This window comes from Melitaea cinxia, chromosome 2 (assembly GCF_905220565.1).
Source record: "Melitaea cinxia chromosome 2, ilMelCinx1.1, whole genome shotgun sequence".
In the NCBI taxonomy this organism is placed as follows: Eukaryota; Metazoa; Arthropoda; class Insecta; order Lepidoptera; family Nymphalidae; genus Melitaea; species Melitaea cinxia.
The window spans coordinates 10,926,361-10,939,293 of NC_059395.1; the positions used below are offsets into that span (position 1 = coordinate 10,926,361).

Below are 12,933 nucleotides of genomic sequence, written 5' to 3' on the forward strand. Positions count from 1 at the left end.
TAATTTAACAAATTTATACAATACCTAGATGAGCATAACTAAATAATAAACATTCAGTGTGTTTGCATTCAGATGAAAACTTAATCTCAACAATAAAGACGTTTAATCGCTTTATTCTTGATAAAACGTGTATATTGAGGATTACTTACTGTAGTCGTATTGTCGCAATCGCTGTCCTTATCTTAAGCACATTCTATAAAAACAATCATGGCACTATTTACTTGACCTGATAATCCTTTATATTTATTGTTATATTGAATTAGTACATTTTAAATCGTAGTGTGTGATATTACGGGCTGTTACATATTTGTAAATTCAATAATACATGTACTGGCTACATTTACCTACTGGCACATATATTATCTATACATATAATAAAATGGTAGGAAAGTTAAAACTGTACATTAAATATTCAAAGGAATATTTGGGGTGTGATCTACAATCGATACCGAAGCCAAAAATATAGTTTTTAGAATTTTCGTCTGTTTGTCTGTATGTATGTCCGGGATAAACTCAAAAAGTACTTCATGGATTTACTTCAAATTTGGCACGAATATTATTAAGAAGTCGGGTCAACACATAGGCTACAAATTATCACGCTATCACCTACTGGGAACGAGCAGTGAACCTTTATTTCTTCAACGCATTCTGTAACAACGTGTAATCTAACGACGCATATTTGAATGTTGTTGTTATTATGTTAATAATAACCATGCTATACGCTAGCTTCACACTATAAATAAAGACATTCTGTAGTATATTTAGTATCAGCATTGCACCCGTGCGAAGCCGGGGCGGGTCGCTAGCAATACATGTAATGGCTGTACATGATTATAACACACTGTGATATTTATTTGTAGTAATCATTGGATTATAGTTTTTATTATATATAATTATTATAATATAATTTTATTTCAAAGATTAAAATTGACGTCAGCTTTGGGTGAAATTTTCCCAAAAGATAGCTTAAATTGTATTTAAATTAGGCAAAGATAAACCCACAGAGAACGCTTACGTTGCAAATATTTATTTTATATTTTACTAGCGACCCGCCCCGGCTTCGCACGGGTGCAATGCTGATATTAAAAATAAAATAAATATAATATATACGCAATAAAATGTGTTTATTTACGACATCATATTTGAAACCTTTAAAACTATCAGTGTTCCTCTCTACTATATTATGCATGTAATCATTCTATTTATTAAAGAAAACCGCATCAAAATTCTTTGCGTAGTTTTAAAGATGTAAGCATACAGACAGCAGGAAGCAACTTTGTTCTATACTATGTAGTGATATTTAGTATCAGCATTGCACCCGGGAGAAGCCGGGGCAGGTTGCTGGTATTCTAATAATTTCAAAACATTACTTTTAAGGGCCTTACGTCTTTTACAAATGATTGATACATAAAACTTAATAACATAGAAATAGAGCCTACTGTTAGTATGGAGAACATCTCAGCAGATAAAGAGGGTATTTTTAAATAAATAAAATCGTTAATTGACCATAGAACTTTTAATGTTTTAGACGTTTTTGTGAGACTACGATTGATACAGATATATAATAATAAAGTTAGGATAGAAAGTATGTTGAACTATACTCGTATACTTATATAAAGACGAATCTTAAAAATGTACGTACGCGCATAACTGCCGAACGATGGCATGGAATTTATTTATACTTTTTTTTTGTTCGTTATTGACAGAACAGTGAAACAAAAAAAAAAAACAATATTGTGCGTTACGAAGCTTGCCGGGCCCGCTATTATATAATAGTAATAATTTTTTTTTCGCAGGGTGAAATTGATACTCAAGGTACTTTCGATGAAGTATCAAAAACTAAGTTGTTCGAAGAATTGCTTCAAGAAGAAGAGACCGAGGAAGACGCTGGCAATCGTGGTCGGCTACTGAGACAGCGAACTATGTCTATTCAGGTAAGTTTAAAGCTAGCATCCCGCCCCGGCTTCGCATGCGTATTTAACAAATATTTAAATATTTTCCCCTATTTTTTTTTTGAAAATACAATATAGCCAATGCCACTCGCGGATAGTGTAGCTTCCCAACAGTAAAATAATATTTGAAATCGGTTCAGTAGTTTCGGAGCCTATTCAATGCAAACAAACATCAAATCTTTCCTATTTATAATATTAGGTTTCGTCTAGTAGACATGTAGGTTCCTATGTCTAAAATGAAAGAGTTTTTAAGTAGGTAGGTAAGTATATTATAGGCATTTTTTAATTTGTGGATTTGAAATAAGAAAATTGATATACAATTATTATAAGGTATATATTTTCTCTATTTCAAATGCTTTACAATGAAAAAATTAGCAAGTTATAAAAATAGGCAGACGGGGTAAAAAAACTTTATATTAGTGTGTATAGAACACTTCGATAAACTCGACTTGTAAGACGCCTTACTAACCATGTAAGCAGCATGTGTGCAGATTGTTATCAGCTTACAATTAGGTTAGCAAAAACTCTGAGGGAGCATTATTTGAAGTTTTTTTAAAGATAATTCAGCTTAAGAGCCTATGACTTGTTAATAATTGTTACTTATAATATATTTGTAAATCTCGTGAAGATCAAACAAATATTTATAGAGTACTAGCTGACCCGGCAAACGTTGTTTTGCCATATAAATAAAAATGGCTATTCAAAAATAAGGGTTGATCGTAGAAGGGTGAAAATTGAGGATTGTATGTATTTTTGTATGTTGTATCATAAAAAAATAGAAATTAAAAATTTTGTCTAAAAAATAAAAAAAAAAATTAGGGGTGGACTACCCCTAAAATTTAGGGGGATGAAAAATAGATGTTGGCCGATTCTCATAGATACCGGATAAGCACAAAAAATTTCATTAAAATCGGTCCAGCCGCGTCGGAGGAGTATGGCAACGAAAACTGTGACACGAGAATTTTATATATTAGATGATTTATTTTAAATATATCAATAAGTAGGTAGCAGTAGATATATCGAAAAATGTACATAAATATATATTAATATTCACACTTGTATTCATCAGAAATTGCGAATCTCGTACACAAACTTCTATTTTACCATATTTTACTCCATTAAGGAATATTTTAAATATTTTGTTTTTATTTTAAATCACTCGTGAGAAACGAACTGAATGAAATCACTTTATTTTTAAAGTTTTTTGTTGAAAAATTATTTTTGTGTTGGATAGCCCATTTTACCGAGCAAGGCTAATTTTCCTCAAATTAACGCGTGTAGCCGAGAGCCACATGGAATAAATGTATAATAAAAGGTTTTTTGTATAATAAATTATGTAATATTTTTATTACCTATATTAAATAATTATAGTCACACTCAAGCGTCAGTACGACGGCGGAAAACGCGGCAGAGGAATTGGAAGAAGAAGCCCAGGAAACTTCTGAATTGATGGAAAAAGGTAACAGTAACACGCATTACACGTGTGACACAAGTTTTTGTAAATATTTTTTTTTTATTTCGATTTTTTATTAAATTTTGTAACATATAACGCTGTTTTACATATTTATACAACTGTTTAATAAATATATGTTTACATATTTTGGAAACCTGTCTCTAAATGTCATTATATAAAAATAAGAAGATACTACATACAAGACTTAATCAGCAATATCTCTTGGAGCATTTGATAATTTTTATTTATACGAGTACACGTAACCTACTCTCGAATATCCAGCACATTAGGTATATATTGCAATAACAAAAATAAGTACATATTATGTATATGAGTTACCTATAAGGTATTTTAAAACAATATACAATTACATTTCTTCACATTCTGGCCATTTTATACAAGATTGTTTATTTCATATACCTTACTACACACGTACCTACGTGTAAGTTAGGTACAATTATGTCAATTTAGAGCTTATATTTTGGATCTTTAATAAAAATACCAAAGACAGAAATAATGCCTTTTAAATATTTTCATTGAAAAAGGAGCCTTTCACTATTTAGTTTGCTCATTAGGTAAATTGATGACGAACCTATTTCGTTTTTAATATTTTTGTAATTATATTTATTTATCTATATAGGAAACCAGTATACAGTGGTTTTTATCATTTGTACAAAGTTAAGCATAGAACTTCTTATACTATACACCACAGTTTTAGGCTAACTCAGCATGCAGTACACAATAAACAGCTGTTTCGAAACTTATGCTAACAATAAATATTAATCTTGTAACAAATTAACTCAACAGTAAAAGTATAAAAAAGTCTAAAAACTGTACAATAATTAAAACTCATGCTAAAGCATTAAAAAAATATTTTAAAAGAAAAAATTGTAAAAAAATGTAGGTACTTGTAAAAAGACAACAAATGACAAAAATTTCAAACAATATCATAAGTGAAAAAAACGGTTAGGGGTATAAGAAATCAGTTGATATAAAATATAGTGAAATGTGTAGGTACAGGTTAATACAATTTTATGATTCTATTTAAGCATGTATTGATGCCTAAATTGATTCTAGCAAATCTACTCACGACGTTTGTTTTGACCTGGAAGTTCTTATAGATTTTCTAGGGCTTGCCAGTTTTAATTTTCGGACCAAATTGGGACAGTCAATATCTCTTATAATTTTATTTAAAAAGCAAAGATCCAAAACATCCCTTCGTGTAGACAGTGACAATACTTTATAGTGTTTTACTATTTTGTAGTTATATACTAGATTGTCTTTATAATTAATTATATATATTGTAAACTTAAACGGTAATTATAACAGTTGACAACCCTACAATTAAGATCTTCTCCATATTATAATTGTACGCAATAAATAAAAAGACTTCAAATAAATAAAACCAATTTTATCTGTAGGTCGAGTATCAGGAAAAGTGTACATGAAATACTTCCGCGCCGGCACCGGTTGGTGTCTGCTGTCAACTACCATCATTTCAATCATTGTTGCTCAGATCGTCACCTCTGCGACCGATCTGTGGCTCACATATTGGTATGCGCTATTCTTTATTCGTCAAAGTTTTTACTATCGACTAGCTGCCCGGACTGACTTCGTGCTGTCAAAATTTAATAGTAAAAATGTTTTTTTTTTTCATTTTTTTTTTTTGGAGGAACACAAAAAAAATTGCCGAATTGGTCGAGCCATTTTCGAGTGCGCGTAGCAACATTCATTTTTATTTGTATATGTACGAGTATAAGAAGATTAAAAATAATAGTTATTCATATATGGTTTCTTATGGTTCCTTGGTTACTATTTTAACGTTAACAACAATTCAATAATGTAACGATAGCTATCGCTTGGAGATTATAACGACTGCTGTTTTGTATTATTTATAACAGTTTTTGATATATTTTGAAGTAATTCACTTCAAGTACCTATCGATCAATGACTTGATAACAATAAAAGCGGGTTTTGATAAGATATCGAATAGATTATAAAATATTGTACTTGCATGTCATCTATCAAAAACTCGAGAACGACTGATCTATTCTTTTTGGGGATGGGGTCGTCTATTATATACTCAAAAATTATGTGTATTTTTTTTAACAATGTAAACAAGAAATCCTCAGTATATTATTATAAATACAGATAAATTTAAGTAAATTTTAGAAAATTATCGTCGTAAAAAGTTCCAGGCTATTAAGGTTGCAGGGTGTTCGTTTTGTTTGGTATAAATGGTCCGAACAAAAAAAAAACACGTGATATCTCATTACAGCCTACTTAGCCCCCTTCGAGACTGCCGTTATGAATGAATGACCCCTTTATAACGCAGACAATAGAAAATTTCAGCAAACAAAGTCTATTTAAAGTTCAGCGTTTGACAGTTCGTAAAACAGGACGTCGTCCGTCGGGTTAGCTAGCTCTCAATAATGATAACGAAAATGTGTCAAGGTATTACTGGGTTTGTTAGGTTTTAATATCTCTTGTACAAGCGATAGCAATATTTTGAAAAGTAACATTAATGTGAACCATTTATACGATTCAACATAATCATAATTCATCTGCTTTCGCTTTGTGATTGACAAATAAAAAAGTTACTTTTAGGACTTTGAACTTCGATCTTCAAAAAATATTTGATAGACTATTTTACATTATTCATTTTATATTTTTGTTACACATCCAGGACTTGACATTACTCTAATCTTACGCTTTTTTTTTTTTACGTGGGGAAAATCCATCATGAATCCAGCGCGGGGGCGCCAGAGAGTTATGTCAGACTCCTACTGACTAAAAACCACCACGTGTGAGCAGTTGACCGCCTGGATGGGGCGAGATGGGGTCGCGCTAGCATTCGCCACCTCGCCCCGCCGGTAGGCCCGGACAAAGCCTCCGGGCCCCGGCACAATGGTAGGGTGGCCTTGTTCACAACGAGGCCACCCCTCAGACGCGTGGGGTCGTGTCGTTCGGCCGGCCGAAGTCCCCTGACTATCGGCCGGTACTCTTAATCTTACGCCTTAGCCAGGTTTCAATAATTTTATTTATGATTTTATAAAAACAAACCGAATGTCTGGAACAAAGTTATTAGGAAATATTATAAAAAAGCCAACATTAATATTTATTTTTAGTAAGTGCCTAATATTACAGGATGAACTCTGTGGAGGATAATGTCTCAAGACTTAAAGAAAGAGAAAACACTGGCAACTTAAGTTTGATCGGCAACAGCTCGCGCAGTAACAACTCACTCAGTAACGGCTCGTTAAGTAACGATGAAGTTTTGGACACTTTAAATAGTACCTCGTCTCTGGGGAGCTTGGTATCGAGCACCACAATGAACCCTAACCTCACGGTCATCGGCACCATGGTGAAGACAGCTATGGCAATGAATAATATGACGTCAAACGAAGCACCATTTGATCATTCAATATACATGTACGTCTGGGCAACCGGTATTTTAGGTTGCGTCATTTTCACCACTGGAAGGTAATTTTTTTTTGTATCATCATTTCTCTCTTCTATTCTATAAATATATATCTGAAATTAACTGCTGATTTCGGTCAATTTGTTAAGCTATTTAATACTTGGTACAAAGTTCTCATGTAAAGAAAAAATTTGAAAATTGTGCAGAAAATAAGAAAATTCAACGATTTCTTAAACTTGATGCTAATTAATAAATAACGCTATAACGTGTTTTATTACTGCTACGCAACATAGCATAATACGCTTTGTATATTTTTCCTCCTGCCTGCTGTAGTATTAATTCGTAACGAAATATCATAAGGTACCTTATTATTTCCGTCTTATTCATCTGTATTTTCGCGTTCATTGAGTTGGGTTAGGTTTGACAGTATTTATATATACTGCGCCGCATATATTGTTTGTCTAATGTTTTACAGACAAGTGTTTTAATAAACAGACTATCGAAAAAAATACATTAATTTTGAGTTTTTATTTGTTTCCATAATTTTAACCAAAATCTTATACTTCATTTTTTCTTTTTTATGAAATAAGCAGTATTACGTATAGAACGGGATATTAATCATGTTTGTCGATGGTAATTTTGAGTTCTCGATATTTCAGCACTATTGTGTACCAGTGTACCAGCTACTATAAAATAAAGAATTTACTTTTGATCTTTGTTTATTTAAATTTACTTTGTTTCATAAATTACAATGCTTAGTATATAGTACTCTTATAGCGCGAACACGATTCTAAAGATGTGCGTTTGATTTTAGATCGCTCATGTTTTTGTGGGTCTGCATGCGAAGCTCCGTCAAGCTCCATAACCAGATGTTCAGCAGCATCATGTCAGCGACGATGCGCTTCTTCGACACCAATCCGTCGGGGCGTATACTCAATCGGTTCTCGAAGGATATGGGAGTCATCGACGAGATCATTCCGAGGATGTCTTTGGAGAGTATTCAGGTATATATAGATCACGATATTAGATCAATCGACATATCCATATGTGGCACGAATAATTTTTAAGCAGCTTAAAGAAAAAAGTAGAACTATATATATGGATTCGCCCGTGTTAATTTTTGGCGCCTATCAAATTTTTCGTCAATTATACTTACTGTTCCACTTCTATGAGTTCAGACAAAGGAACAAACAAAAATCTTTCCCAGACTTAAATTTCGTCTTTACAGTCTTAGTATAGATAGAAGTCAAATAATAATTTCTTAAGTTGTGATATAAATAATAAATAAATTTTACTTTTCATTTCGTAGGTGTTCATGGTGATGATCGGTATATTGGCGATGGTTGCCATTGTTAATCCTTACATGTTGCTGACCACGGCTTTCTGTGGAGTTTGTATGTATTTGTGGAGTATTCTTTACTTGCATACAGCGCAAGCGATAAAGAGGTAAGTTAAATACATTTATTATTAATTCCAGATTCGATTTCCGCTTGAAACGGGTACTTGTATTTATATTTATTTTGACAGTATTATTGTCTTATAATATTACTGATAGCGATGTCATGAACTATGCTATCGCATTGCGTAATTTTCTTTGTAAAAATTTAAAAGATTGAAAATTATAAACAAACTGGTAGAATTAAAAAAAACATAAGATTAAAAAAAAAATATATTTTTTGTCTAAATATACATTACTCATTATCAATCTATCTAAAACATGGAAAGTCTTTGTGGAGTGTCTGTATTTGAACAGCTGGTATCTGAGTAATAGACATTTATCATTCAAACGAATCAAAAGATATACTATGTATTTGTAGGGTAAATATCAAACAATACAATGCAAACTTTGAAATATACTTTTTTAAGAATTAATTAGTGGAAAGACCATTTAATTAACATTGAATTAGAAAACCCATATCCAATTTGAGTAAAAATATAGTCTATTTTTAACCAACTTAAAAAAAAGGAGGTTCTCAATACGATTGTATTTTTTTCCCTCAAATTGAGTGGACCTGTGGTGGTTTGACTGAAAATGTAGTTTGAAATACACATGGAATTGCATTGCGTCGTTATTTGAATGCAAATTCTCACAATAACAATATTTGAACTGGTATTTTGTTTGCATGTGAGTCGTATCAAGTTATCAACGCGAGTCAATATAAGGATCAATTTATGTTGGTGCGAAATGGAATCAAAGCCAATATAATTGTGTTTGCTCGCAAACGAAAAAAACCGACTTCTATTACATCGTCGAGTAATACAACGTAGATCGACGAAAAAATAGTCAAGTAACTACGCGTTAGCAAAGATTACTCAAAAAGTAGTTATCAGATTTCAATAAAATTTATATGTGACCACAAACATGTATAAATTAAAAATTATTAAAATCGGTACACCCAGTAAAAAGTTATTGCGGATTTTCAAGAGTTTCCCTCGATTTCTCTGGGATCCCATCATCAGATCCTGGTTTCCTTATCATGGTACTAAACTAGGGATATCTTCTTTCCAACAAAAAAAGAATTATCAAAATTGGTACATCCAGTAGAAAGTTATGCGATATAATACAACGTAGGTCGACGAAAAAAGCGTCAAGTAAAAACGCATTATTAGATATAACTCGAAAAGTAGTTGTTAGATCTCAAATTAATTTAAATGAAACCAATTGACACACGGCACCTTTCGATTAAAAAAAATTGTCGAAATCGGTCCACACGGTCAAAAGTTCTGATGTAACGTACATAAAAAAAAATACAGTCGAATTGAGAACCTCCTCCTTTTTTGGAAGTCGGTTAAAATCATATTTTTAATCAAGTTCTATTTATGCATATTATATAATGTACGTACATATAAATTTTATTTTGTCATATGAAATAATGCTGTACAAACGTAAATTTTTTTCGTTATGCCTGAATCCTTCAAAAGGATTCCTCACAATGTATCCTTACGAGTATATTATAGTACTTATTAATTACACCATATACTTATAGAATTTTAATAGTTTATGTTAATATTCAAAATTTCTACACATATTGTACATATGTGACGCTGTATTTCATGCAAGATACCAAATTTGTATAAAAACACAGTCGGTTCCGGTTTTAATTATACACAATGGATCTTTAGTCATAGTAAGTGGGTAATATATCCGTCAACCCGCAGATCAGCGTCTCGGTTTAAACCTAGGCTCTACTCCTCCTATATGGAAAAAGGCCTGTACCCAGCAGTGGGATGATGCAGACTCAATATATCAACCAATTAAATATTGACATAATGAGAATGGAATAATAATTAATAAATGATAATATAATTAGTCTGTACTGTGTGGCTACGGTACTAAAGAATATAGCCACCCCCTTTCTTCTCGTGGGTGTCGTAAGAGGCGACTAAGGGATAACACAGTTCCACTACCACCCTGGAATTAAAAAAGCCGACCGGTGGCGGGATAGCCATCTAACTGCTGGGTTTGAAATACACAGGCCGAAGACGGGCAGCAGCGTCTTCGATGCGACAAAGCCAGTACTGCGGTCACCGACCCGCCCGCCCAGCGTGGTGACTATGGGCAAAACACATGAGTTCACGTTATTTTTGGCGTAAACTTGTGGAGGCCTATGTCCAGCAGTGGACTGTATAGGCTGTAATGATGATGATAATGATGACATAATTAGTCGTATTATGAGCGCGACTGTACGCCGGTGACGTGGCAGGGTGGAGGGCGTGGCGCGCAGCCCGGTGTTCTCGCACGTGTCGGCCAGCATGGCGGGCCTGTTCACGGTGCGCGCGTGCGGCGCGCAGGAGCTGCTGCGCGCGCAGTTCGACGACAAGCAGGACGTGCACACCTCCGCCTGGTGCGTACGCGCGCCACGCGCAGGAGCTGCTGATGTTCGAACTTCATGTTCTTTCGTATATCGTTTATTAAAATAACACTTCACGTTGCATTCATCTCAAAATATCTATGTGCCCCCCTTTGCCTAACAAAATTGGGTATCTAGTCCACCTACTTGATATAACCTAAGTCGTTCCCGGCATAGAATCGTTTTAATATACGTGCGTAAATGTACATCGAAATGATAATTTGCTAAGTTATTTTGACACTCTCTCGTGCGTGTGACGATAGCTTTAAATCTGACCTCAATAATTGGCCCTTCACTTTTCCCGCGCTCCTTGGTATATGTACGGTTTTTTTTACAATATAAAGTCTGTTTGACCATTCTTATCTTTCAAGATACATTTTCTATATTAATATTATAAAGAGGTAAAGTTTTTAACTTTGTTTAAGATTACCACCTACAGGTGGTAACACCTATAAACTATACAACATATACAACATCACGCTAAGATCAATAGGAGCGAAGCATCATTGAAGAATGTTTAAAAATCGGAATTTGTTTTCCTTTCCGCTGTGTGCGCTGCTTAAACAGTTAAAGGTTTCGCAAAAATCATGTATGATAGAATTGTTTCTATTCCACGCGAACGAAATCGCGGGAAGAAGCTAGATATAAGTATATAACGTATATACTTATAACTAGCTTCTTCCCGATGATGCAAAACATTAGACCAGAGATTACCAAACTTTTTTTTCATAGACCACTCAAAGTTTTACGGACCGCTTTGGGAATCAATGGAAATCTCTTTCAATATATTAGGTTAGGGAAAAAGTTTCGTATTATATATATAAATTCAAGGTAATATTTTACCAAATTTATTTACATTAATTATAATATATATATACCATTTTGTTCTATAACTTGCTGCCATCTCGTAGGTAGTGACAGGGTTCCGTTGCTGTAGAATTTTTGGGACTTTTCATTAAAAAACTGCGATAAGTAGTTTCTGTCAACTGTCAAGTCTTTTAATAAACTTCAGACTACCTAAAGAATTATGAAGAGAATATATCTCAAAAAATCGGAGCTACTTTTTTATGATAATATTAATTTACGACACTGTTAATGTGTAATAATAATAACATTCATAGTTGAATTTATTCAAGACCTGTTAATAAATGTATAATTATCATACCTACGAGCGTATTAAAAATGTTTACAGTAAAAAAGTATGACGCGATTAAATAGGAATACATTTTTTACAGGTATTTAACTCTGATCACCAACACTGCGTTTTCAATATATCTGAGTCTTATCTCGGCATTGTACGTTGTGGTCGTATCCTACACATTCTTACTTCTCGATGACGGTAAGCTTAAAAAATAATATACCTATAATAAATCTCAATACTCATACGCTACCGTACCGTACCGTGACGCCGTGTTGGCGCAACGGTTACAGCCATGGATTGTACCTGTACCGTTTGTTGTTGCGGGTTCGATCCCCGCACATGACAAACATTTGTATTGGCCATACAGGTGTTTGCCGTGGTCTGGGTGTTTGTGTAGTCCTGGTGGGTCTCCCCACCGTGCCTCGGAGAGCACGTTAAGCCGTCGGCCCCGGTTGTTATCATGTACACCTGATAGCGATCGTTACTCGTAGTAGGGAATATATCCGCCAACCCGCATTGGGGCAGCGTGGTGGATTAAGCTCTGATCCTTCTCCTACATGGGGAAAGAGGCCTATGCCCAGTAGTGGGATATTACAGGCTGAAGCGAACTCATACGCTATCCTCGCAACTAATAAGTAATATCGGTATCAATGAAGGCAATCACGCTTTAAAAATTCATAATTCAAAAGCTTCCTAACCCGTTTGACGATTATTTTATTTAAATGTCAAAGTGCTTCGAATGTCTTAGTGACACAAATGTAAACTTTATTAGGAACAACAAAATCCGGTAACGTCGGCCTAGCGATCAGCCAGGGGCTCATCCTGGTGAACATGGTGCAGCACGGGATCAAGATGATGACGGAGGTGGTGTCGCAGATGATCAGCGTGGAGCGCGTGCTCCAGTTCTCGAAGCTGCCGCAGGAGGCGGCGGCCGGGCCGCCCGCGCCGCGCGACTGGCCCACGCGGGCGCGCCTCGTCTTCAAGGACCTGTACCTGCGCTACGACCGCGAGGCCGAGCCCGTGCTCAGGGACCTGAACATCGTCATCGAGAGCGGCTGGAAGGTGAGGACACTGGCTTATTTTATTTGTGGTTCCGTTCTATTGAGGTAGGGTGC

General features: G+C 34.5%; 1 protein-coding gene across 1 annotated transcript in view; it reads left to right on the forward strand.

Moving 5' to 3' along the window:
• LOC123664852 (ATP-binding cassette sub-family C member 4-like) overlaps window positions 1-12,933 on the forward strand; it is a 65,756-nt gene that overhangs the window by 36,972 nt on the left and 15,851 nt on the right. The window contains exons 12-20 of the mRNA XM_045599269.1: window positions 1,797-1,934; window positions 3,324-3,411; window positions 4,827-4,959; window positions 6,553-6,888; window positions 7,641-7,830; window positions 8,136-8,272; window positions 10,531-10,671; window positions 11,913-12,016; window positions 12,591-12,880. Of these exons, the coding sequence (XP_045455225.1) occupies window positions 1,797-1,934; window positions 3,324-3,411; window positions 4,827-4,959; window positions 6,553-6,888; window positions 7,641-7,830; window positions 8,136-8,272; window positions 10,531-10,671; window positions 11,913-12,016; window positions 12,591-12,880 (1,557 nt within the window). The remainder of the gene's footprint in view (window positions 1-1,796; window positions 1,935-3,323; window positions 3,412-4,826; window positions 4,960-6,552; window positions 6,889-7,640; window positions 7,831-8,135; window positions 8,273-10,530; window positions 10,672-11,912; window positions 12,017-12,590; window positions 12,881-12,933) is intronic.